General features: G+C 38.3%; 1 protein-coding gene across 5 annotated transcripts in view; it reads right to left on the bottom strand.

Annotated features, from left to right (window-relative positions):
* The window catches only part of UMAD1 (UBAP1-MVB12-associated (UMA) domain containing 1), a 116,045-nt gene that overhangs the window by 84,852 nt on the left and 5,553 nt on the right, over positions 1-25,640 (bottom strand). For 3 of the 5 annotated variants that reach the window (XM_034760516.1, XM_034760515.1, XM_034760518.1), the window contains exon 2: positions 23,090-23,199. In XM_034760516.1, coding sequence (XP_034616407.1) covers positions 23,090-23,171 — 82 coding nt within the window. In that variant the 5' untranslated portion in view covers positions 23,172-23,199. Of the gene's footprint in view, positions 1-21,572; positions 21,624-23,089; positions 23,200-25,640 lie in introns of all 5 variants that reach the window. The other 2 variants (XM_034760519.1, XM_034760517.1) reach the window with 2 other exon arrangements.

Genomic DNA, 25,640 nt, shown 5'->3' with positions numbered 1-25,640 from the left:
CCACTGAGTGGGACTGTTCTGCCAAGGGTGGGGTTTCTCCCTGGCCCAGGTCCAACTGAGGTCTCATGGCCTTATACATGAAATGCTCCTTTAGTCAGAGCTCTTGTCCATCATGCATATGGGGAGGAGCAACAAATGCTGCATTTTGCAGAGCTGTGAGCCTCTGCAAGGCAGTATAGGCAGAACTGGCGCTCATCACTCACAGAGAGGGAAAAGGGACAGGAGATGTTCTTAAACCCTGGGCATAGTCCTTGTCTCTGGGGAAAATCTCCTCAAGGCAGGGAGAACTAAACTAAACTACACTAAGACTAAAACACTACTAAAAATAATATAAAAGAAACTCTTTACAAATATATTTAAAGGTTACATCAGACACAGAATTCCTACTCAGGCCACATGGCAGTAAGAAGGAAATGGAGAGGCATCAGTCCCGACCACCCCTTATACCACTAGTTCAGAGCACAATGAGCGCCAGTGCACAGGTGCGGACCAATGAACATTTCTTGTTAGAAATCTCATCTCAGGTGGTTGATGCACATGCGTACCCATGTACGACATACACAAGGACAAGAACTCAAAGAAGAGCTACAATTTCAAAAATCTTGAAAGACATCATGGGATCAGAACAATCAGTCCAATTCACTAATTACAGCTAATGCTCTCTTTGTTTAATAAATCAATTAGTTTTAAATGCAAAAACATGTTTTGATAACATTTGTTATTTTATTCTTCTATATCTGCACATTTAAGGTAGTTTTATATCATAAAATTTAAAATGCTGTTTTATACATTTTTAATTGCATTTGAATTTCCATCAAAACAGAGACTGACACAAACAAGAAAATAATTAAACTTCTAGTACAGTGGTTCTCAACTTTTTTTTATTTGTGGGCCCCCTAAAAAATTTTAAATGAAGATGTGGACCCCTTTAGAAATTTTGAATGGAGGTACAGACCCCTTTGGAAATCTATTATTATCTGTATATAGAGTTGAATTCTGATCAGTCATTTTTTCAGTTTAAGTCTTGTGGACCCCTAAGACACAGCCCGACCACAGGTGGAGAATCACCGTTCCAGAAAGCCTTACGTAACTCGCATTTTGCATAAGTCGGAAACGTATACCCAACCATTACGCAAAAAAACCAACCCCTTCTATTTCTAGCTTACGGAACTTTTTCCATAAGTGTGGATTTGCATAAGTTGGGTTTGCGTAATGCGGGGGGCGTCTGTATGTTAGCATTTGTGTATAGCTACGAACAACGTAGAAACTGTTAACAATAAACCTACAAAAGGGACAACAGCAGAAAGTTATAATCTCATTACAGCTGAGGCATATCTACTTATTCACATATTATGCATAAACCTTACAATCATCCTGTGAAAACTTCCCAGTCCTGGCACAAAAATCTATTTGGTTATAGAATTGTTAGTCTAATAAGTGTTTTTTTTCTTATCTTTTCAGAACACCAATAAATTATAAATGTTTCTGTATATCAGATTAATACTGGTTCATGATTTTTTTATTTGCCTTTCTGGGTCACCATTTTCCAAGCAAAAGGTTAACACTTTCTGAGCAGATGTTTGCTCTATCTGAAATCAGGTGATGCAAGTCCAGATCCCAAGTGTCTTCTTCTCAGGAGGCACCTTCTCAACTGGCATGCTTCATGACAATAATGTTAATCTAGTAAGAAAGTATCCACCCAGACCAACCCAAACTAAGTTTACTGCATCTTTATGTCTTGAACCTACCAAACACAAATAGGATGAATTTGAAAAGTAGTTAAGATAGCCACATTGTGTGCAGACATTTATCAATATGGCAAAACATAGGTACCAAACTTACTGAAGTTTAAATCTGCAGAATAGTTGTAAAATTGTAAGATCAGGTTGTAAGACAGCAACATTCTGAAGTTAAAAGATTGATCATCCCCATCAAGTATTTTGTCACTCTTCCTCCTGTATTCAGCCCCCAAAAAGCTTATATGATATTTCATAGTAAGGAAATCTTTGGAGAAAGTGGATAAAATTTGAAAAAAAATTCCATTTGAATCTACATAAAATATTTGAAGTCTGATTCTGTTAAATTGGTTAAAAATTCAATTACTTGCTACTAAGAAGATAATGCCCTAGATGTCTCCACAGGAACCATGATCCAAATTTGAATGAGTTCCTAATCAAAGAAGATTACCCAAGAATGACTAGTGAAACACCGTGTCAGCAACAGATTTTAATAAAGCAAATTACTCTCAGTATCTTTGTTTTTCAGGAGTAGCTGAACACAAAAATGACAACTAAAAAGATCAAAAGCAGGACCCTTTGCTAACTAAACACGCTTAAAACAGGACATCACTGTCTGAGAACGAAGTGCATTCTGAGATGTAGCCTCAATATTTGAGTATCACAGCACACATCAGAGAATACTATAAAATACCTGGCTTATTAAACAAGTTTACACATTTCAAAGAAAATTGCATCAACTGAAAGAACAAACAACTAAATAAAGAAAGACTGAAGCAAAGCATTTAACAATAAGGGTCTGGCCCTCAGTATCAGTGGGCTTTTAAAGAAAAAAAATTATAGACCACATTTGATCAAATACATGCTGTACTCTAAAATACAAAATGTAAATCATTTGGATAATGACGTGAGAGTACACTTTCAAAGTTTGTGGATGATACTAAATTGGTAGGGTTGCAAACAGTTTGGAGGATAGGTTTAAAATTCAAAATGATTCTTACAAACTGATGAAGTGGTCTGAAATAAACACGGTGAAATTCAAGAAGGACACTGCAAAGTTATTGACATTAGGGCTTTGGAAGGAATAATCAATTGCACAAATACAAAATGGGAAATGACTGCACAGGAACGAGTACTACAGAAAAACACACCCAAACATCATTCTGGGATATATTAGCTGGAATATTGTAAACAAGACACGAGCAGTAATTTTACCACTCTCCTCAGCACTGAAAGCTGCAACTGGAGTATTGTGTCCAGTTCTGGACACCACACTTTGGGAAAGTGGTACAAATTGGAGAAAGTACAGAGGAAAGCAACAAAAATAACTATAGGAAATATGACCTATGAGGAAAGATTGAAAAAAATGGGTGTGTTTAGTGTTAAGAAGAGAAGGCTGAGGAGGGACATGATAATAGTCTTAAAACATGTAAAAGATTGTTATATGTTATTCTCCTTTACCACCGAGGGCAGGACAAGAAGTAGTGGAGCTTAAAATTACAGCAAGGAAGATTTAGGTTAGACATTAGGAAAAACTTCCTAACTGTAAGGGTAATTAAAGCACTGGAACAAGTTACCTAGGAAAGTGGTGGAATCTCTGTCATTGGAGTTTTTTTAAGAACAGGTTAGACAAAAACCATCTAGATCAGTGGCTTTCAGACTTTTTTTCTGGGGACCCAGTTGAATAAAATTGTTGATGCCCATGACCCAATGGAGCTGGGGATGAGGGGCTTGGGGTGCGGGGGGGGGGGCTCTGGGCTGGGGCAGGGGTGCGGGAGGGGATCAGGACTCTGGGCTGGGGGTGCAGACTCTGGGGTGGGGCCAGGGATGAGGAGTTTGGGGTGCAGGAAGGAGCTCCAGGTTTGGGGGGCTCAGGGCTGGGGCGCTGAATTACCTCCAGCGGCTCCTGGTCAGCAGCGTAGCCGCGGTGCAGAGGCAGACTGCCCGCCTGTCCTGGCACCACGGACTGCACTGTGCCCCAGAAACGGCCAGCAGCAGGTCCGGCTCCTAGGCGGAGGTGCATAAGCGGCTCCGCCTGGCTCTTGCTTGCGGGCACCGGCCCCCCCTCCCCTCAACTCCCATTGGCCGGGAACGGTGCTCAGGGTGGGGGCAGCATGTGGAGCCCTGTGGCCCCCCTGCATAGTAGACGTACCCGCTGCTGGCCACTTCCAGTGTCAGAACAGGTAGGCACTAGCCTGCCTTAGCTTGGCAGCACCGCCAACAGAAATTTTAATGTCCCAGTCAGTGGTGCTGACCAGAGCGACCCAGTGCCTTATATGCCACGACCCAGTACTGGATCATGACCCGAACTTTGAAAACCCTGAACTAGATAATACTTAGTCCTGCCTCAGCACAAGGGACTAGACTAGATCAGTGGTCCTCAACGAGGGGTATGTGTACCCCTGGGGGTACTCCGAGGTCTTCCAGGGGGTATACCAACTCATTTAGTTATTTGTCTAGTTTTACAAACAGACAACGTAAAAAGCACTAGCGAAGTCAGTACAAACTAAAATTTCATACAGGCAATGACTTGTTTATACTGCTCTATATACACTATACTCCGAAATGTAAGTACAATTGATTTATTTTATAATTACAAAGGTAAAATGAGAAAGTAAGCAATTTTGCAGTAATAGTGTGCTGTGATACTTTGGTATTTTTATGTCTGATTTTGTAAGCAAGTATTTTTAAGTGAGGTGAATAGGGTATGAGATGAGGGTATGCAAGAAAAATCAGACTACTGAAAGGGATATAGTAGTCTGGAAAGGTTGAGAAACACTGGACTAGATATCCTACTGAGGTCCCTTCCAATCCTACATTTCTATGATTCTGCAGTATACAGGCTAGGTTTCAATTACTGTTAATTCAAGCTCTTAAATATTTATTGTACAATATCTTCACTACAGTATGCCCATGCCATCTGTCTGTGAAAAAATATTTGTTTACCAAGAGATGAAAAAATAAGAAATATATCTTTTAGGATCTCCCATATGCCTAATCAAACTTCAGTAAGCCTCCTCCAGCCACAGCCAGACACATTTACTGATAAAGTCAAATATACAGAAATCTGAAACCTAACCACCCAGCCACAAAATTTAACCAAGAATGGCATTTTTAAAAATATACACACTATATGTAATATTTTTAAGCTAACAGCTATAGCCCTAAATATTACTGAACTTCAGAACATCTCAATTTTCTAAACTAGTACATTTCTCCACTCACATAAAATCTAGTTAGCCTGTCATGTTTTTGTTTTATTTTTTAAATGGGATGGGGCAGGGAAGAAAACTGACCAAATTCCTGGACTGACACTGGCTGTCTATCTTCAGCATATAATAACTTGCATATTAGGATCAAAATGGATGCAGCCAAAGCCCTAATGTCAATAACTTTTAAAGTGTCTTCATTACAATACTGCAATAAAAACCTCTCATCCTTTTACAGACTATGATAGTAATAGAAAAATGTATCCGTGCAAACCTGAAAATTTCCTCTTTGGTAACAAGGGCCACAGATCCATTACAATGCCTACTTGCAGCTTGGGAGCAGAACTAGACCTGTTAGTCCTAGGGTCTGGGGATGTCCTGCCTCCTGAAGTTCCCTCCAGGTGAACTTCTATTAGAAGGATAATTCAAAACTATTTTCTTAATTACAGATTGTATTATGGATTTTTAGAAGAAAACAAAATTTCTCCTATTGCAGAGCATGGTAAATTCCATCTACTGCCAAGACAAATCTTTGGATGTTAATTTCGGCTTCTATTCTGGATGAACCTTATCACTCAAAGAAAGGAAATGTTCATGGAAAGCATGGATAAATTTGCCAATTCTTGTTAATGTTAAGCTCCACACATCCATTACAATGAGATTTTTATAGCAATGTGCCTCCAGGGTGTGAAACAGAGATGACCTATGACAGATATTGCTCTCTCCTATCATGCTTTAGCACAGGTTGAATCTGAGCAAACTACAGCACACAGAATTTAAGTCCCAAAGTTTCAGCACATTGGCTAAGTGGTTCTGGAGACTTCAATCTTTCATTTCTACAGGGAAGATGTTAATCTAGATCAGGTGGAGCAGGCACACAGGTGGAGAGGAGAGAGAAAGCTTGCAGTGCCACTAACCATGATACACCTGTTCCATATACAGAGGCATGTGCTCCTGTGATATTCTGAGATGTAATGGGATTTATGGTCTGGTGTGGCAATCCAATATTTTTCTTGGGAGACAGCACCTCTCTAGATACCCTTTTCATCCTGCATATAGCATGGATATGCTAATAATGCTGCTCCCAGTCCTATAGTACTCCTCCCATATCACATGGAAAAGGAGAAGCAGGAATATTAATCTAATGACAGGAATACCATGACAAGAGCCTTCAACACAAAGAAGTTTGGAGAAGAAAAGGGAGCTACACAAGTTCAAAGTTATATAAACCAACATGTGTCGCCCACACACAAGAAAAATTAAAACATTGGCATACCAATAAAAAAGCACACGCTTAACTGACCCACGTGTTCATATTTAAGAAAGTTATTGCAAGCAACAGAGAAAGAATGATAAAGTGAACTGATGAAAGGCATGATGTATTCCATTCAGTGTATTTCTTAACCTCTTCCCTCCAAAATAGCTTCATTGCTTTCTTCTTAATACACAAAAAATTTCTAAAAAAAAAAAAAAAAAAAAAAAGCAAACCACATGAGAAACATTTGATAGGGAAATGTAAAAAGAAGAATCAGAAGAAGACTATTCAGGGAGAAAAGTTACAAAAAACACCAAAAAGAGAACATTCATATTCTATATGACTATATTTTTCTTTTAAAGAAAAGTTTTTCTTCCTTCAGAAGTAGTATGAGTTATGCATCACTGCATCCTACATCTCAAAGGTTTACTTTTTACTGAGTACCAGAATTATTCATCTTGTAGAAGTGTGTAAAATGCACCGATTGAATAGCTGTGATCTTCAAGTACCACATCATCTATATGGAGCTTTTTGCCAATGGTTCATCTGAGTTACATGCTTAACGAATTACGGTATTGCAAAATCCTTTTTAGTTCACATCTGATCAACTTCTACAAAAATGAAAAAATAAATAAGGGTGATTATTTTAAATATCCCACACATTAAATGCAGAAACTTTATATAGTGAAGACACAAGATAGAGGATGCTTAAGTTTCATACCACTCTAAATATCTGAATTTAATAAATCTGATTTTATCTTGGACAAGATGGACATTTATTTCTTCAGCACAATGCCTGAGCCATTACAGCCACTTCAGTACTTTGAATTTGTTGCATAGAATATAAAATTTAATTTTTACTACATCCGATAACATTTGCATCATCTGTACTGACCCATTCTCAATAGCCAGTTAGAGGGCACAATTAAGGTTGTGTTGTGGAGATGGTGTGTAGTATAACTTTGTATTTCCTGGTTTTAAGTTTAACCACTCACCACATTCTTCGTTGTTTTTAAGGGCCCTTCCAGAAAGGCTGGTCATCAAAAAATAATGTAGATTAGAAAGTTCAGAATACAGGGAAGTTAAAAGGTATTTTCCTGAATTATCTGGAATGGTTCAGTCACACTAAATTCAATACTATGGTTTTTGGTTTTCATTTTAAGCATTGAGATGCAGACTGCAATGTATAGAATAGATTTAATCACCTTTGGATTCACAGTAATGCAGAAATTAAACACATACAAGCTGTTTTCTCCCAACAATTTCTTCACTAATGTTGATGAGTTTACTTTGAGAAGGAAAGTTTTATCAAGATCTAATCCTGAAATTGTTTCAGTTGTCAACAACCATATATTTACAGAATATGTCCTTGCACAAAGTGTCCGAAGATTGAACTCAGATATTTTAAAGCAAAATTTTCACACTGTATCCAATTGGTATCACTTAAAATACTACCAAAACCAAGGTAAATTAATAGCAACATAAAAATTATAAATGAAACTGAAATTCTGCTTTGACTTTTAATTAAGCCAAAACTGTAATCACAACAGAATATTTTTGCGGAGGGATCTAGAATGTTTAAGAATTTACCCAGATTTATTGTTTCCTTTAAGGTCTGAGATATTACCAAGAAGGAAATGTAAAGATGTGACTACAGGTTACCTAATCTGCAAATTATCTTCTGCTTTGATGCATGACTACACAATATTCTTCTCTAAACATAGAGACCCCAAAACTAGCATAATTTACAGGAGCCTAACCACAACGCTGATGTAAGTAGGAGACTAGTTCAGTGCACAGACAGTCCAGAAACATGAAGTAATAAAAGTTGCTGTGAACATATCTAGGTGCTCAACTTCTGTCCCCAGTGCCACCCCAACCACCCCACCAAGTGCCTTGGATACAAGTATAAATATAATAAAATAAATAACATAAAGTCAGAATGTGTTTCCAAGAAATAAAAATTCAAAAAGCACAAAACTTTATTAATATGGAATTCAGGTTGCTAAACTCCTAGAAGGTGTGAAGACGACTGCAGGATTCATAGCTATCTCCCAGGGCCGGCTCCAGGGTTTTGGCCGCCCCAAGTGGTGCCAAAAAAAAAAGCCGCGATCGTGATCTGCGGCGGCCATTTGACGGGAGGTCCTTCGCGCCGAGTGGGAGTGAGGGACTGTCCACCGAATTGCCGAATAGCTGGACATGCCACCCCTCTCCGGAGTGGCCACCCCAAGCACCTGCTTGGCAAGCTGGTGCCTGGAGCCGGCCCTGCTATCTCCTATAAATTGAATTTGCCTGCATTACATAGATGCACAATTTGTCTTAGGTATCAAACCCAGGCTGCTTTTATACAATGCAACATGAGAATCTGTCAAGTTATCCTTGTCACCTCCACACATGTCTACAATTCAGCATTAACAGCATTTCTCAGGGTCTACTCTAGCTTTCAATTTATTTCTGGGTGCCATATACAAGAGCTTTATAGAATAAAGCTAGCAGTTTTATGGTTTTGGTTCTTGCTACTTTAGAGAGTACATGCAAAATCCTGGACCCCTACTCTTGTCTTTCAAGCATCAGAAATACAAGGACAGAGGGCTGGTTTAAACAACAAGGCGAAAATTCCCTTTGTGTAAAGTGAATCTTCACATGGCATAAAGCCAACATAGACAGCTCTATGCCACTTGTTCCTGACCTCCAAGTGTAGTGGCTGTTTTGGGGTCACGTCAAGGTCAGGAAGGGTAAGGCTAGAGCACACTGCACTCCAGCAATTCTGGGTCAATGGAACAGTCCTTTGAAAGCCATTCCAGATAGCACAAGTCAAAACAGTCTTATGCTTCTCTAGCTCGCATAGAGCCAAGCCAGCTCCAGAGTTTTTTACTCTGAGTTTATTTTTATTTTTTTAGTCTCTCTAATCCCCCTGAGCATTTCACAGTCACCATCACCATCCTGGTCAGGTGGCCGGTAATATATTCCTATTACAGCATGGAATTACTATCCATAGAGATTCTATGGTACAGTTTGGTTCATTTAAGATTTTTACTTCATTTGATTCTACGCTTTCTTTCACATATAGTGCCAGAAAGAGAAGGTTAGAAAAACCTGACCAAAAATACAAACGTGAATTTAAATGTAATTTAGAAAATAAGACTAAGCCAAAAATAAATTATATTTGTAATTTCTTAATGGAGGAAAGAACAATCACCTCCCAGGATTTTTGTGTCACACTTCCAGGTAGTTACAGCTGGAAATAGGACTGGAGTTACAGCTGGAAATAGGACTTCATCATTTCTAGTTTATAGAGGTTTAGAAGTGGAAATAGTTACCAATAGGAAACTGAAGAATTAACACATACATAAAATTAGAGAGAGAGCAAGATGTAAACAATCTCTATGGGGAATCCACACAAAAGTAGTAAAAATGAGAACTCTAGTTCTGAAGATCTACATTGATGCCCATTAAAATAGCTAACATTAAATTCTGCCACAACTTGTGTAGGTATAAGACAAGTAAATATTCCAGGAGTCCTGACAACCACCTATGAAGACAGAGTTAAGTAGAATCAAAAGGAAAAGTGATTTGGTGTTCAAAGACAGCAGTGGAAGTCAGCTCTGGCATGTTTCATGGGTGCCTTCAGATAAGTCAGTTAATCTGACTCAATTTCCTTATTTGTAAAATACATATAATGCTTACCTACCTCACATGATTGATATAAGGTGTGTTTTGGGGCTAAAGTCAATGGTTGTAAAATGCACTGAGAAATCCTTAATTGGAAGCATGACTTCTTTAAGAAATATATCACAATACTTCCTAACCTAAGTGGAAGAAATGCTCCATACATTCAAGTACTAAAAATGAATATTCACACTGAGGATACACAGAAAGCTCTCTCTCTTTTTACTCTGTATCTCACTGGTCCTTTCTTTTTCCTGGAGTCAGTATCAGCAACCGTATATATCATAGCCACTAGGGTCAAGCAGGTTGAAGAGCAAGGGTTTCTTGCTCTAGACTAGACATTTAAAAAACTGTGTATATAATGTACACCTGAAAGAAACAATCACTTCAATAAGTTTGGGCATGCTTAATGACTTGTTTAATGGACAGAAGGAATCTGAAGACTAGTTCTGTAGAAAAATTCTTTCTATTTCAGAAAGAGGAACAAATGTGCAATTTTATAAAAATGTATTTTTCACTTCCTTTCTTTTAATTTACATAGTTTTACATATAAAACATATGTAGAAGGACATGGGTATGAAGAGAATAAAGAGGTAAAAACAAACAAAAACCACCAAACACACCACAGCCACCCTATTACATGTGGTAGGCTTATGGTAGACTTACCAAGACAGTACTTGAACTCTGGAGTTAAATTCACATGACTGTTTCATTGCTGAAGCTTCTGACGATATTAAGATGACATTTTTACAGACTTTCAAGTATTCATGGTTTGTAGCAATCTTAAAAACCCAGAATTAAAATGTGCCTTCCAAGGTTATCCTTTTTTGTAACAGGAAAGGATCTGGGTCCTTTTTTTATGAGCCAGTGTTATCAATGATAGCAGCCCCCTCTAGGACTGGCATGTGCCAATTTTGTCATAGAGGCAGCAGAGGAAACATGAAACTAAGGGTATGTCTACACTGCCCACCACATCGGCGGGCAGTGATTGATCCAGCGGGGGTCGATTTATCACGTCTAGTCTAGATGCAATAAATCTACCCCCGAGCGCTCTCCTGTCGACTCCTGTACTCCACCGCCATGAGAGGTGAAGGCAGAGTCGACGGAGGAGCGGCAGCAGTGAAGTCGATCTAAGTACATTGACTTCAGCTACATTATTCACGTAGCTGAAGTTGCGTAACTTAGATCGATCCCCCGCCACAGGGTAGACCAGGCCTAAAACAACTTTTGTTTATGTCCCTCAGAACTAATGGCTTCCCCCTCCAACATACACTTCTCAGCAGCAAAGCAGGGATTTTTTTTTTAAGATATTTAGAATCCGTTAAATAGTCAAAAATAAGTTTAAAAGAAATTATCCTTCTCAACCATTTTTCATGATGTTTTTTTCCCCCCTTGTTTCTTGAAGGAAATCTATTTAGGAAGTGTAAAACTAATGTAAAAGAACCACAAAGCAAATTTAGTACTGTTGACGAAAAATCTATTCCATGAAAGGTGTCATGTTGCTACTAAACAAACTTAACATTGTATCAAGTGTTCGTTAGATATACTGTATTATCAGCAAGATGAGTGGATCTACAAGATATGTGGTTCACAGACTAACCAAGACTAGGATTTTATGAAGCAAATAAAAATCAGAATGTTTTCAACTGAAGACAGAGGCGACAACTGTTCCCTGGGGAGGGGAGCCACAATTTAAAGGTTCTGGGGGGGCATGTGACCACCCCACACATCACCTCTGGATCAAAGTGGTTGTGAAATGGAAGACAGGGAAAGCCCTGCTGCAGTGTGAGGGGAGCAGTTTCCCCTGGGTAGACCCCCTGCTATAGGAGTGGGAGAGCAGCCTCTACCCTAGGAACAGGCAAATGGCATTCACCCCACGGTGGTCTGCAAAGCGCTGGGACTCCAGCAGCAGAGAAGGAGAAGCAGCCTCATGTATTGAGGGGGTGGGGGTTCAGTCAACAGCCAGCCATCCTGCTGCTTTCTCCCTTCCCGTACTACATGGGCACACGAGTGTGGCCGCCAGAGGGAACCGCTGCCTTCTCGCTGCTGGTCATCCCAGAGAGAGGTGGCCCAAGGCCTTGCCCTTCCCCACGCCCACTGCCTTTGGGGCAGAGTCTGCAGTGGCTCCCCTGGATAGGTCACCCTAGGAACATTTAACTGTTGCTAAATGGTAGGCAAATCGGGGGGGGGGGGGGAGGCAGAACACATGTGGATCCTCCCCAACCCATCACCTCTGACTGAAGATACCACTTCCTTTAAAATAAGCAAGATTTAATCTATTATGTTACTCAATTTGTAAAGAATTTTATTTCTTAGGTTGAATGTATCTCACCTAATGACGGGATTAACAGAATGTTTTCATGAACTGTAGCAACACCCCTCAGACCTCTAAAAACAATTTTTCTGATGAAAATGCATGTAACAGCTTATTCTAACATTTTTAAAATTAGAAGACAGAAAGCAGCAGACATTAGCTATGTTAATGCACCAATAAATCAAAACTTTCCTATTCCCACCTTGGCCCTCCCCATCAAAACATCTCAGTATGGAGACACCCGGTAGTGACTATGTAGATAAGGTTGTATTCCAATATGAGGCATACATTCACTTTCAGAGAGAAAAACATAAGTTTTCAATTGGTGTGAAATTTTACCCAAGGTTAGCTTTTATGTTGTTTTTGTTCAGTTTCTCATTAAAGTTTCAATATATCTTTGAACTTGGGTTCAAACTGAAGTTTTTCTTTGGCAGTCCTATTTTTATTGTTGACCAATATCTCTTAAATGCACTGTCTATCTGCATAAAACATGGGGGGAAAGGGAGGTGGATCTTCAGAAGATTTGATATGGTGGGAAGATATTTTAAAATGTTGATACAAGGTAATTTTTTAGCCATTTTCCATGTCATAACTGAAAGTTTATACATTGTGCATACAAGCCAGTTTGACTGATGGGGGTAAGCTCACGAAAGTTTTCCAGATCAATGAGTTTCTCAGATCTTCTGTTGGAAGAAACGGGTTGAATAAGAGACTGATTTTAGAATGGACATCAATATTTTGGAGTACTGTTGTAAGGAGCCCAAGAAGTTAGAAAAAAATATCAATTGGACAAACTGAAACAATACTAAAGGGTGTGAGGGGAGACCAGAAAGGTCACATCTTTGACAACCACTAGGAGTGTACTTTAGTAGCAATGGAACAAATATCACTGAAGAGAATGATTGACTGGATAGCAAATCTTCCCTGTTGGTGCTTTTTCTTTAAGCTTGGATGCAAAGATTTTGGCTTGCATACAAGGAAAATAGTGACTGCAAACAAGGCTGGCTGTTCAAAATAAATACACATTTTATAAATTAGAAAAAAGTATGCCAATTTTATATAAAAGGAATTTTGGGTGCCCAGACTCCTGAAATGAGCTTGATTTTTAGAGGGTGGATGCTCAGCATGTCCCCGCCCCCCAAAACCAGGCTTCTTTTAGGTGTATAGCTACATGAGGCAATCAAGGCTCCGGCAGAAGGCAATGGGGAAAGGCTCCAGCAGCTCCTCCCTGCCAGAGCCGTTCTCCACTGCCTCCTCTCAGCTAGAAACTTTCTGTCATAGGTTTCACCCCCACTCTAAACTTTAGGGTACAGATGTGGGGACCTGCATGAGAACCCCTAAGCTTAATTACCAGCTTAGATCAGTATGCTGCCACCACCCAAATCGTTTAAAACAGCTGTTTAGGAGTCATTTGGAAAACTCTGTCTACCCCCCCTCCCCCCACAAAATCTCTCCCTCCCAAGTACTGTAACTCTTCCCTGGGTAACCTTGAGAGACTTCTCCACCAATTTCCCGGTGAACACCGATCCAAACCCTTGGGTCTTAAAACAAGGAGAAATTAATCATCCCTCCCTTTCCTGGAAGGATTTGAGTTAATTTCCCTTTCCCTCACCAATTCCTGGTGAGTCCAGATCCAACCCCCTTGGATCTTAAGAAAAAAAAAAAAAATCAATCAAGTTCTTAAAATAAGACTTTTAATTAAAAAAAAAGGGGTAAAAGAAATACCTCTGTGAGATTAGCATACAAGCTACTCTCACAGACAACAGATGCAAAACACAGAGGATGTTCCCCTGAGCAAAACCTTAGTTACACAAAAGACGACCCAATTTGATTATCCTTCTAATGCACAAGACAAAAGAAAATAAACAAACTAATTTATTCCTTCTCTAATACTCACTACTCTGATAAGAGGCTGATTCCTGGATCTTTTCTCTCCAGCACAAAACTGAAACTAACACTGAGACAAAGGAAAACTTCCCTCCTTCCTCTTGAAACATCTTGTCCCCCCCATCGGTTCCTCTGGTCAAGTGTCAACTAGGCTATGTGAACTCTTTATCCCTTACAGGTAAAAGAGGCATTAACCCTTAACTGTCTGTTTATGACACCTTCCCAGTTGCCATAGTCTTTCACCATAGTCCTTCCTGTGGCAGGGAAAGGCTCCAGTAGTGAGCAGGCAGCCAGAGTCTAAAAATAGCAGTGGGCGCTTCCATGGGGCCTGTAGAGAGCTGTGTAAGGTATATAGGTGTGGAGGCCACTCTACTCAACCTCCCCAAGCAGTGCCTCACCATCTACATTGTTATTTATATGTATGCTAGTTGGACGTACAGTGACTGCCCTCTACACGCCATCATTAAATGTACACTTATCCTAAATGTTATGAACGATACTCTGACATAATGCCAACACCTATACAATAGCTGAGCTGAATGCTAATAAGTTATAGCGTTAGTGAATCACAGAATGTTGCTTACACCTTCATGGTCATTTTCAAGTGCATGATAGGTTGTCTTTTCCTCAAGTATCTACCATGTTTTTAAGAGTATAAATAATTAAATCAAAGATTCATTTTATGCAGGACAAGTGGGCTCATGGTATTTTAGACCAAAATATACTTGTTCTATAATCAAAACAAGTTTACATAGTGCCAGTGAGATTCAGTGGCCCATACATTAAATGGAAAAAATATTACAGACCACATTTATCCCTTCTCCACCCCCACCCACCTCAAAAATACAAACAAAACACATTACACTTACATTAGTCTAAATTCTGCTCGTCTCATTCTCACTGTAATGACTTGCTCCATAAACAGGACTACTTCTTACTATAACTCTCCTTTCTATAATGTTTTGAGATGCACTGATAAGTGCTATATATGAGCTAGATGATATTACTTGGGGAGTAAGATACTACTGAATGTGAATAAAGCTAGCAGACTATAACTGTTGATAGACCATTTGAACACTACAAGCAGAAGTAAAATAAATCAGAACAAGAAACTAAGATAAATAAAAATACATAAAGTGTAGAACAACCAACATTGCAGAATACTTGCCATTATGACTAAGGAATTCTTTATCATTTATTTTTGAAAAACTGTTTTGATAATAACTATTCAACATTATTTACATTCATCACTCCTTATTTGCAGGACTTAGAAGAGCAATGTCAAATACTCCCATGCCCAAATGTGGGCATGTCAATTAAGCAATGTTTATAGATGTTTCAATATATACATTCTCCAACATGAGAACTGTAAAGATGCATTCTGTAATAACTCAATTCTGGAAAATGCTTGCGGCATCTACTATTTTATTCTTAGGAGGATGACCTCTCTTTCTTTCAAAGTGGGGGTGAACAGTCAAATACTTTGGTCACCTCAAAACAATTTTTTTTGTCAATGACAAATTTATTTCAAAAAGCTTAACAGCCATACAATCTTGAAAAAGATGCTACTCCAATTTTAGCAATTTTTCTTTCAATGAGACAACATAAATACAAGACCATGCTTAACATAAATGTTTTCAATAACATGTTAAAATGTTTATTAAATTGGATGTACCAAGGAGTATTTTCAACGGGACAGTGAAAGGAAAGTACACACATTTGCTTGAAAGCCCTAAAACAACTTATTCTCTTGGGTTCCAACATGTTGCATTACATTCTTCTGAAATTAAAATCACAAGCAGTTAAAAATAGGAATCCTGGTTGTTACAGTTTATGTTTCAAAAAAATATACCAGTTTTTGAATATTATTAGGATTAAGGGCTAACCAGCTACATCTAGTCCACCCAGCACTATAAACAACAGCTGTTCTTTACAATATATTGTTTATATTATGTTACAATCATTAGGAACTACTACAGACATGTCAAATAAACTTGATTATGCACATTAACATTTTAAAGCTAAAAAACAAACAATTATAAAGCTTACATGTTACAAGGTATGTTGGAATATGACCTGACAGATTGAACCCTAGAAAGTAAGAGGCAGGGGGACTATAATTATACACGACTAAGTAATATTTTTCAAGAGCTAAAAAGCTTTCAGGGTTTGAATTTTGATTGAGGAGGAATTTATTTTTTATTTTTATTTTTTAAATACTACCCTAAAGATATACAAGAAATGTTCCTAGTGTGCAGGCCACAGCCAATGAAGTGATATGTTTTGATCACAGACATTAAAAGTCAAACACATTTGAGTTACAGTGAAATGTAGATCTATTTCCTGTGCTATATGAAATCTAGAAAGAAAAAAGCATATATACTGCTTTTAAGAAATACACCTGCTTATACTGCAAAACATAATGAATTTCTGTTGTTCTGTAACCTAATTCCTTTAATCTACATAAGAGATGCTGACCAAGTTCACTCAACCAAAACACAACTGGCTTTTAGAGTACAATCAACACATGCTTTTCAACAGTATTAATATAGCATGAAGCTTGTGCTCCCAATTATTCATGTTGTTGCATTCTGTTATTTTCTGCTATAAAAATATGCAAATTCATTCCTTTGTGTTATGTAGGTCTCGTGGCCCTCAACAGATCTCTCTTGGAAGGAATTACAAGCCAACATCTAGATAATAGGTATCAACATTTCAGATTTCATTTTTTACTATTAAAGTGCCACTTCAGTGAGAAATTTAATGTTACAAAATGTTTGAAATAAAGCTTTGAAATTATGATTAAAACCTACAGTCTAATAAAAATGGCATACTATAATTACTGTACTGTACTCCACTGATTTTTACAGTAGCAGCAGAATGCAAGGAAAAAACTACCACCTAGTGATACAAGTGCAAACTGCAGTTTGTTTTTGTGTGAAACAAGTACCCAAGAGGATTACTTTGACTTCATTACTGAATGAGGAGGAAGCCATTATCTCCTTATGGTGACTAGAAAGACAGAGGAGAGGGTTGTTATTTTCCTGGGCCTGTTCCCTCCTCCTTGCTCAGTAAACTCAGACTGTAGTATTAGACACCTAACAGGATTAGTAGCTTAATTTTGCTTATGCATAAAAGACAGAAAGCAATACACTTTTTTCAGATGTAGGTTAATGACACATCAAGAGATTAAAAAACAACTTCTATTGTCAGAAATTTTGACCAGACTTTGCATGGACACAGGCTTTTACTTAATGGTGTGCTATTCAGATAGTGCTTTTTATTTTGAAGACTACACCACTCATTTTATGGTAAAACAATTTTATGGAGATGAAGTAGCAGTTTGCTTTTTTTGGGAGGGCAGTGGTGGGAACATGAACCACATGATGGATGCTGCAGCTTCATTATGGGGAAGTCACAAGGGACTTTAGATGAGAGAAGCACATGCCCAACTGGCATCCTGCCTAGTGTGTTTAATATACTTTTGCTTAAAATACAATAAACCAGTACCATTAACCCTTGCTTATTAGCCCCATTCAGAGCCCCTTTAATATTAAGGAAAAAACATTGTTAACACTGACATGGTTCTTCTGCACATATATTAGCAAGTCCCAGAAAACAAGCAAAAGCATCAAGAGCTAACACTTCTATCGCCATGCCATTGATCTTCCAAATAAAAACAAAGTTGCACTAATAAATCCAATTGTACAAATATTGAGAAATGATCAATTATGCTGCTGTACTAGAACTATTACTAGAACAGAAGTAATTTTATTTATGGACTTGTACTTTTCATAATACATTTGTTTGAACAAAAGGATATTTAAAATGCATGTATTTTCTTCTCATTGGCAAATTCTGATCAAAATAAACATATCTGGGAAATGGGGTCCCATTATATATTGGTGGTTTCAACCAAACACTACAGAATAGTTTAAAAAGTTTTGTAAACAAAATCTACTTCTATCACTTTCCGATTGCCTTCATCGTTTTGGGGCTTTAATGTTGCAAGGAATATAATACACTTCTGGCTTTGTGTAAATCTTGATTTCAGGAAGGGCATGGAAATCATGAAAATGCCCAAACTGTGATCTTTTAAATAGTTTTTAAAAAAGAAAAAAAATGTCTATTAAGTCTTTAATACAAAAAGTTACCTTAGCTTACAGTGCTGTTTCCAAATTTTGGGGACGAGTAGACTGCTGCGTGCATGCAACACAACTCAGTTACACAACACAATGAATTTTACAGCTAAATTTAGTCTACTGAACTCATTCTATCCTGGGAGTATATTAACCTGTAAAATTCAAACCGTGCAAACTCTGTGAAATTTAATACTTTGCCCTTTACACTATTATGAATGTTATAAAAATAAATATTGAAAAAAACAATGATTTACACAGGGCCCTAATTATACTCTATTTATAACGGAAAGCTACACAGCCCCACTAATTCCAATTTATAGTGTATCCAATTCTTCCTTTCACTGCAAACAATACTTCAGGCACTTGTATATCTAGAATACGCTGTAGGAAAATAAAGGTGAGAAAAAATACTTAGCTTTTTCGAAGGACAAAGTCAATATTTTCTGGACAGAAAACTGACTCATGTTGCATTATTTTTTCCTCATATGAAAGAACTTCAGTGGATTCAAGAGATTATTTTAAAATGTTTTCTGCAACAAAACTGCAATTCTCAAAAAAGCTAAATATTAAATCTGCTGTACACCATTGTAGACAAACCAGTTCCTGTATGCTAGGATACCAACGACTGAAGTGAACTACATATGACTTTAACATAGGAATTACCATAGTGAATCAGACTCATGGTTAAGGCTATGATTTAGTCACAGATAACGACAGTCATGAATTTCGTGACTTTACCAAACCCCAGTGACTTCTTCCGCTTCAGCGGTCAGCAGCTGAAGTGGGGGCTAGAGGCAGGACTGTGCACCCCTGCCCTGCTGCAACTGGGGCTGGATGGCTGGAATCAGGACCCTGCAGCCCCTGGTTTTCGGGCAGTGGGGGGACTGCAGCTGGGCTGTGCACCCCTGTCCCGCAGCCAGCTCTAGAGTGGGCGCTGCTCCCCCTGCTGTGCCCCAATCCCACAGCTTCCGCCAGGAGCTGCAGCCAGGGTAGTGTGCCCCCTTTTGGCTGCAGCCGGGACTTGCTGGGGCCACCCACCCCTGTCCTGCAGCTGCGGCCAGCTCCGGAGCAGAGGGCTGCACGCCACCACCACTCCCCCGCCCCCACCCCCATGGCTGTGCCCGCCGCTGAAGCCAGGGCTGTGTCCCCAGCCATGGCGGGGGTCTTGGCCTGTCAGTTGCCCACCCACGGGACTCCATTCCTCCACCCTACTTAGCCCTGCCCCCGGTTATTTTTAGTAAAGTCACAGATAAGTACGGGGTCCATGAATTTTTGTTTATTGCCCGTGACCTGTCCTTGACAAAAATCTTAGCCTTACTCATGGTCCATCCAGTCCAGTATCCTGCACAAGATACAATCACAGTTGGCAGATGCGGGATGATGTGTTACGCCCTTTGACCCCAACAAAGATCTCATCCCTAGCAGAGATTGGCTTAAAGCCTGAAAACAGGAAGTTTTCTCTCTTTCAAGATTTGGAAACATTCACTATTATAACTCTGGATATTCTTGTTATTTAATACACATCTAATCCCTCTTCGCATCTTGGTAAGTTCTTGGCCTTAACATGTTGCAGAAATGAATTCCACAGTCTGATTATGCATTGTATGAAAAAGAATGTCCTTTTTATTAGTTTTGAATTTGCCACCATTCTGCTTAATTGAATATTCCCTTGTTCTTGTATTACGAAACAGGGAGAATAGAACTATTGGCATAAAACAGCTTCCAAACACTTAGGGAATGCTAGCAAGTAGCATTCCATATCTTTACTGTGATCCTTTAGTGTTCAATCCTTGAGGGGGCCACTTAGGGATCTGGGGCAAAAATCAGTACTTGGTCCTGCTAGTGAAGGCAGGGGGCTGGACTTGATGACCTTTCAAGGTCCCTTCCAGTTCTAGGAGATAATAATATAATATATGGAGATATAGCTATTATTATATTATTTAACAATTTTATTGTGAGAGATCACCACAATATAGAAGTGTGTGTGCAAAGGTGGTGTTCTTAGCGCAAGACAACACACAGCAACAAAATATACTTTTTTGTTGTTTTAATTCCACAGAGAATAGACTTCTCACTCTTTATCCAGAGATAAAAACACTATTGGCTTGTGGCTGCGATGCATACATATACAGCAATGGGCCTCATGGGAAGGAGTGTTGAGGACTTCTTTAACCTGCTAGCTAACAAATCTCTACCTGTGGAAGGTGCTTACCTCTAGAGGTAATGCAATGGACAAAACTGAGAGATGGAAACTCTCAAAAATACGACCCAACAAGGAGTCTAATGATATCCATGTGTTTACATTCACCCACAATTTATTTTCTAACTTTGTTTGGCCTTTAGGAAAGCATGGCGAGAGGAGGAGGAATGAGGGAAGGGGGTGGGGTTTATTTGGCGATTCCCAATAACTGGTTTTCCCTGAACCCAAACGACATGGTGAAAGCTTATGCTATGTTGCCACTCATTCCTTTGTAGCACTGTTTAGAATCCTGCACCCACCTATTTCTTCTAGGGTACTCTTCATCTTTTGTAAAAATCCCTTATCAGGGCAATTGAACCTCAGCAAAAGCCCTGCAGAAGAGAGCCAAACTCAGCTCTGAGACACAGATCAGAATTAGAGACAGACAGAGAGCCAAAAATATTAGTGTAAAAATTTGAAATCAAGTTTGGAATTTCCCTCAGAAAAGCTATGCAACAGAAAAAGCTGGCTGAGCCACTGGCCACTATGGAAGCAGAGAAGACTGGAGGGGAACTTCAGGTCAGGCATTCCCTTGCAGCCAGTGACTGACAAGTCTGTTTCTGCCTCCAACTCGCAAACAGACGAAGTATCTCTTGCAACAGATCTGTGGACTTTAGCACAAAGAACAATGAATAATTCCCTCTATAAATTTGTGTACTGGGATCACCCTTTCCTTATAAAACCCCATTCAGAAGTACTTTATGAGGATGACTGAATTCTCATCTGCCACAGAATTTAGCTGAAGACTTATAGTGACAGAAACTCTCCTGACCACAGTATCACATTTGACCTGGGGCTCTCCCTCCTTTTTCCCAGTACAGAAAGAACTATCCTTCCTCCCTTGGCTAAGGAGTTGGAAAGAGACTCGGTTTCTTAAGTTATTTACTCTTGTATGCCTTCGTTAAAATCCAGACTCCACTGACCAAAAAAAAAAAAAAAAAAACCCATCAAATCTGAAAAATAATTTTAAGAAAAATCACCAAATTAAAACCACACAGGTAGCTAAAGTTTCTAAACTGCTGCTGCTCTGGGATAAATGGAGACAGAACTGCTAATGACTTCCTGAAGAAGGCATTCCTTCCTGTGACAGCTTCCCCTGAAGTTGATAGTTTTGTACCTACTTCCATCTATAAAGGAATGATACCTTCCACTGTCAGGACTACTGGACATTCCTTTACAAGGAAAAGAAATAATTATATGGCAATCTATTTTGAAGTAATTTGCAAGGTTAACCACTGTGTTAGTTTAAAACAAAACAAAAATTACAGTCACCACCAGGATGTATGTGACATGCAAGACACTTCTGCCCACAGCTCTTCACGCCTGGCATTGCAGCATTGACTCTGGGACTGCCTCAAGCTATATAGTCATTACTTCTGAAGTGCTTTACAGAAGCTTTTGAAGAGATTTTTTTTTTTTTTAAATGCAGGTGTCAGAATTAATATATTTTGCTACCAAAACTGAAGTTTGTGGATACAGGGCTGTAGCAGATCAAGTAAGTTTACTGAGAGGCAACTGTTAAACAGGACATTACAAAAGTAAAAATTACATCCTTGAAATTAGACCTGCCCTAACAACTTGCACACCAATAGGTGTCCCAACTACTTACAAGACAAACAGTTGTTCTGGAAGCTACTGCCTAATACTTCCGTTAAAAAATTTCTTCTGTTATGAAATTTCCTAACCATTCCAGTGATAATACCCGTTACATCCACAGGGAATCTCTCTGAAAAGGTTAGAATCAGCACAAATGGAAGAAACTACTAAATATATCCACAGTAACTGAAATACTCAGTATTAGTAGGAAAAAGTCAGCCGCAAATAGAGAGGTGGAAGACCTCTGGCAAGAGCAAATCAGTAAATCAGGATAATGATGGCATCAGAGTATTTATAATGACAGATTTACACGAGGATGGAATTAATTGCAATAAGAAATAAAAGATCGGTTGCAATACAAAGGTAATAAAAATCTTGATTTTCCTCACATTTGATTCCTCTTACACGACCATGAAAGACTTGATTTAAAAAAAAAAAAAAAAAAGTTTGACAAATTCATAGATTAAAATGAGCAGAATTCCATTTTATTTCTGGAAAATCTAATTTATAATAACTGACATTTTAGGAGACTAAAGCATTACTAACTTCTTAAATTTTCACCAAAGTACTCAAGTGCCAGATTCTGAGAGAGAAGACCTACATTTCATATGTGACTATAAATAACACATGTAACTTGCAGACATTTCCGAGTTAATATCTGGAAGACTTTAGTAGCAACTGAGTTTATAACAAATAAGTGCTTAAGAAGAGTAGTTCTCCCTTTTAATGGGGGAAGAAAGTTTGAAGTTATTAATGTTTTTCAGCAACACAGTGTTCTTATTTTTCCTCTTTCATTGGGCAACCAGCTAAGAGCCTTAGTATTTAGCTTAAAGTACCCATGTTTCTCTTTATCACAATATATGAAATGAAAGCAACAACTAAAATCTTGTTTAAAGAAATAGAATTGTGTGCATGTGTTCAGTGTTTTGACCAATTTCTGTTCCTCATTCTGTTTTCATGTAAAAATTAAAAAAGTACCAAATTGACAGTAGTAATATTATTAAAACACTTTATAAAACAGTATTACATTAGAATCACTCACCCAAAAGAACAAATCCATCTGCCTCTCTTTCTGGTAATGACACCTTCTTAGAGTCTTGGCTTTTTCGGAAAAAGTTGAACATATCTTCTTTTCCCCAAGCCTCTCTCTAACTGGAAAATATTGTTAAATAAGTATGAAGCAATACAATTTAGCTTAGAAAAATTACCAAAAAGATAGTACATTACATATATTAACTCTGAACATGCATCTCTAGATTTGAAAAATCAGATTTCCTTGTGTCAAATGGATTGAAATACTTTGATGAGAAAGTCAACACTACAGACAGAGGTACAAAACAACTATTCACCTTCCCTCACTAATAACTTTCAATCCAAACAGACAATTTTTCTGCAAGTTTCCATGTTTGGTCTCTACATTTCTTCATAAAGTTGAAGGAAAACCTTTTGGCTGTTTTTGATGCATGTTTTCACATTCTCTCACACCCATTTTGCCAATGAAAAATTGCTATGCCCTCCCTAACTCACCAGACCCAGATAGCTGAATCCAAAACTAGATGAACTTTGAAACTTGAAATAGAGTAGGTATTTAATCCTCACTATGTATGCTTGTCACTAAGTTGGAACAAATTTTGCTGCAAGTTAACCAATGGCCCAATCCCACTGAAACTTACACATATTACTTCATTCGCACAAGTATCTCTATTGAAGTCAATTGAATTACCTGCATGAAAGTTACATGGGTTTGAACAACAGGGCCCCAAGTTATGAATTTCTGAAAACACATACTAGGTATGTGAGGGAAGAGATAGCTCAGTGGTTTGACCATTGGCCTGCTAAACCCAGGGTTGAGAGTTCAATCCTTGAGGAGGCCACCTAGGGATCTGGGGCAAAATCAGTACTTGGTCCTGCTAGTGAAGGCAGGGGGCTGGACTCAATGACCTTTTGGGGTCCCTTACAATTCTAGGAGATGGGAATTATATATGGAGATATACCTAATACAAAGTTTCAGTTTTTCAGAGCTTACATTCCTAGAGAACAGCAAAGTACCTGTGTAACTTTTCCAGCAGCTTTTAAATACCATTTTCAAATATGGTGAATAGCAGATGACTGGTCATTCTTAGTTAGGCCAGTGTGCATTTTGCTAAGAAACTAAGCAGGCAAGCTTAGCATGGTTATTTTGTCACCAAAAGAAAATCTATAGACTGACCATTCTGGGCCAGTTTAAAACAAGCCAGTTAGACATGCTAGTAGTGGAACAAATAATTTGCACACCAACAGTGGATACCCAAATTACTATCCAAGCTTTGCAATGTACAATCTCAGCAATTTTGAATAGCCACTATATTCATATACAAAACGGAATCCTGGGCAGCTCTTCACATCTCTATTCATTATAATGTAACCTTTGATCATTTCAGGCAGTGTATTAGTTAGATAAAAGTTGATGAAGACTTAATGTGCTATGAAAACACTATCAAAAATGACTTCATGAATAAGGCACAGAACAAAAGGTCATGAGGGGAAAAAACCCTCACTTTTCCGAAGTTTTCAACCAAAACTAGAAGTCAACTCAGGATGACATTCATTTGAACCATGTCCACAAGCGCTCCCCTCCTTATCCCAATTTACTTTGTTCTGAGAAAGCCTCGTTTAGGAGATTTTTTTGACAGAAGAAAAAAAAAAAAAAGTGACTTTTTCCATCACCCAAATATTTATTTAAAATGTTCTCACATCCTTTATGATAAGAAGCGTAGATGCAATCTGTCTTTCTTGATTTCATTTTTAATCAAGCTACCAGCTAACAAAAATAAATAAATAAAATCGAACGATATATACCGTATCAATTCAAATGCCGTCTGCATGACTAATAAAAAGCATACACTTACGGTACAGAAACGTTGAAATCAAGTTATATGTATAATTTATTCCATATTGAGAGGTAGGAATCCAATAAAAATGTTTTTTCCCCCCCTCCTGGAAGGTGGGATTCCTGTAAAAGTATGAATTCCCCCACCACCGATGATAAGCAGCAATTTTGGTGCATTTACTATAGAAGGACTTGCTTGTCCTTTTAGTGCATTTACTATAGAAGGACTTTCCTGTAATGGAAAGCAAGAGACTGCCAGTTCCATCAGCCTTTGCAAAAGAACTGCATGACACTTTAAGCAAACAAACAGTTAATAAAAATTACAGCCTAATTAAACCACATCCAGATGTCTCCTGTCCTTCTTCCGATATAGCTGGACAATTACCGGTAAGTTCAACGGCTGTGAATCACCATCTATAGTATGTCTTCAACAATTACAATAGTAAATCTAAATAGAGTTCCTCTTTAGTATATTTTCTTAATTTTATGGAAAAAAACAAAATTAAGAGTTCATTAACATGCGGCTTCAATTCTCCATTATTGTAAAAAGTTGTGTACAAAACTATTAAACCATAGTCCCTTGACATGCAAGACACACTTGGAACCCCATTTGCTACACAACTTTTTACAATAATGGAGAATTGAAGCCGCATGTTAATGAACTCTTAATTTTGTTTTTTTCCATAAAATTAAGAAAATATACTAAAGAGGAACTCTATTTAGA

Source organism: Trachemys scripta, chromosome 2 (assembly GCF_013100865.1).
Source record: "Trachemys scripta elegans isolate TJP31775 chromosome 2, CAS_Tse_1.0, whole genome shotgun sequence".
NCBI lineage: Eukaryota > Metazoa > Chordata > Testudines > Emydidae > Trachemys > Trachemys scripta.
This window is presented reverse-complemented; position numbering and strand designations above follow the sequence as displayed.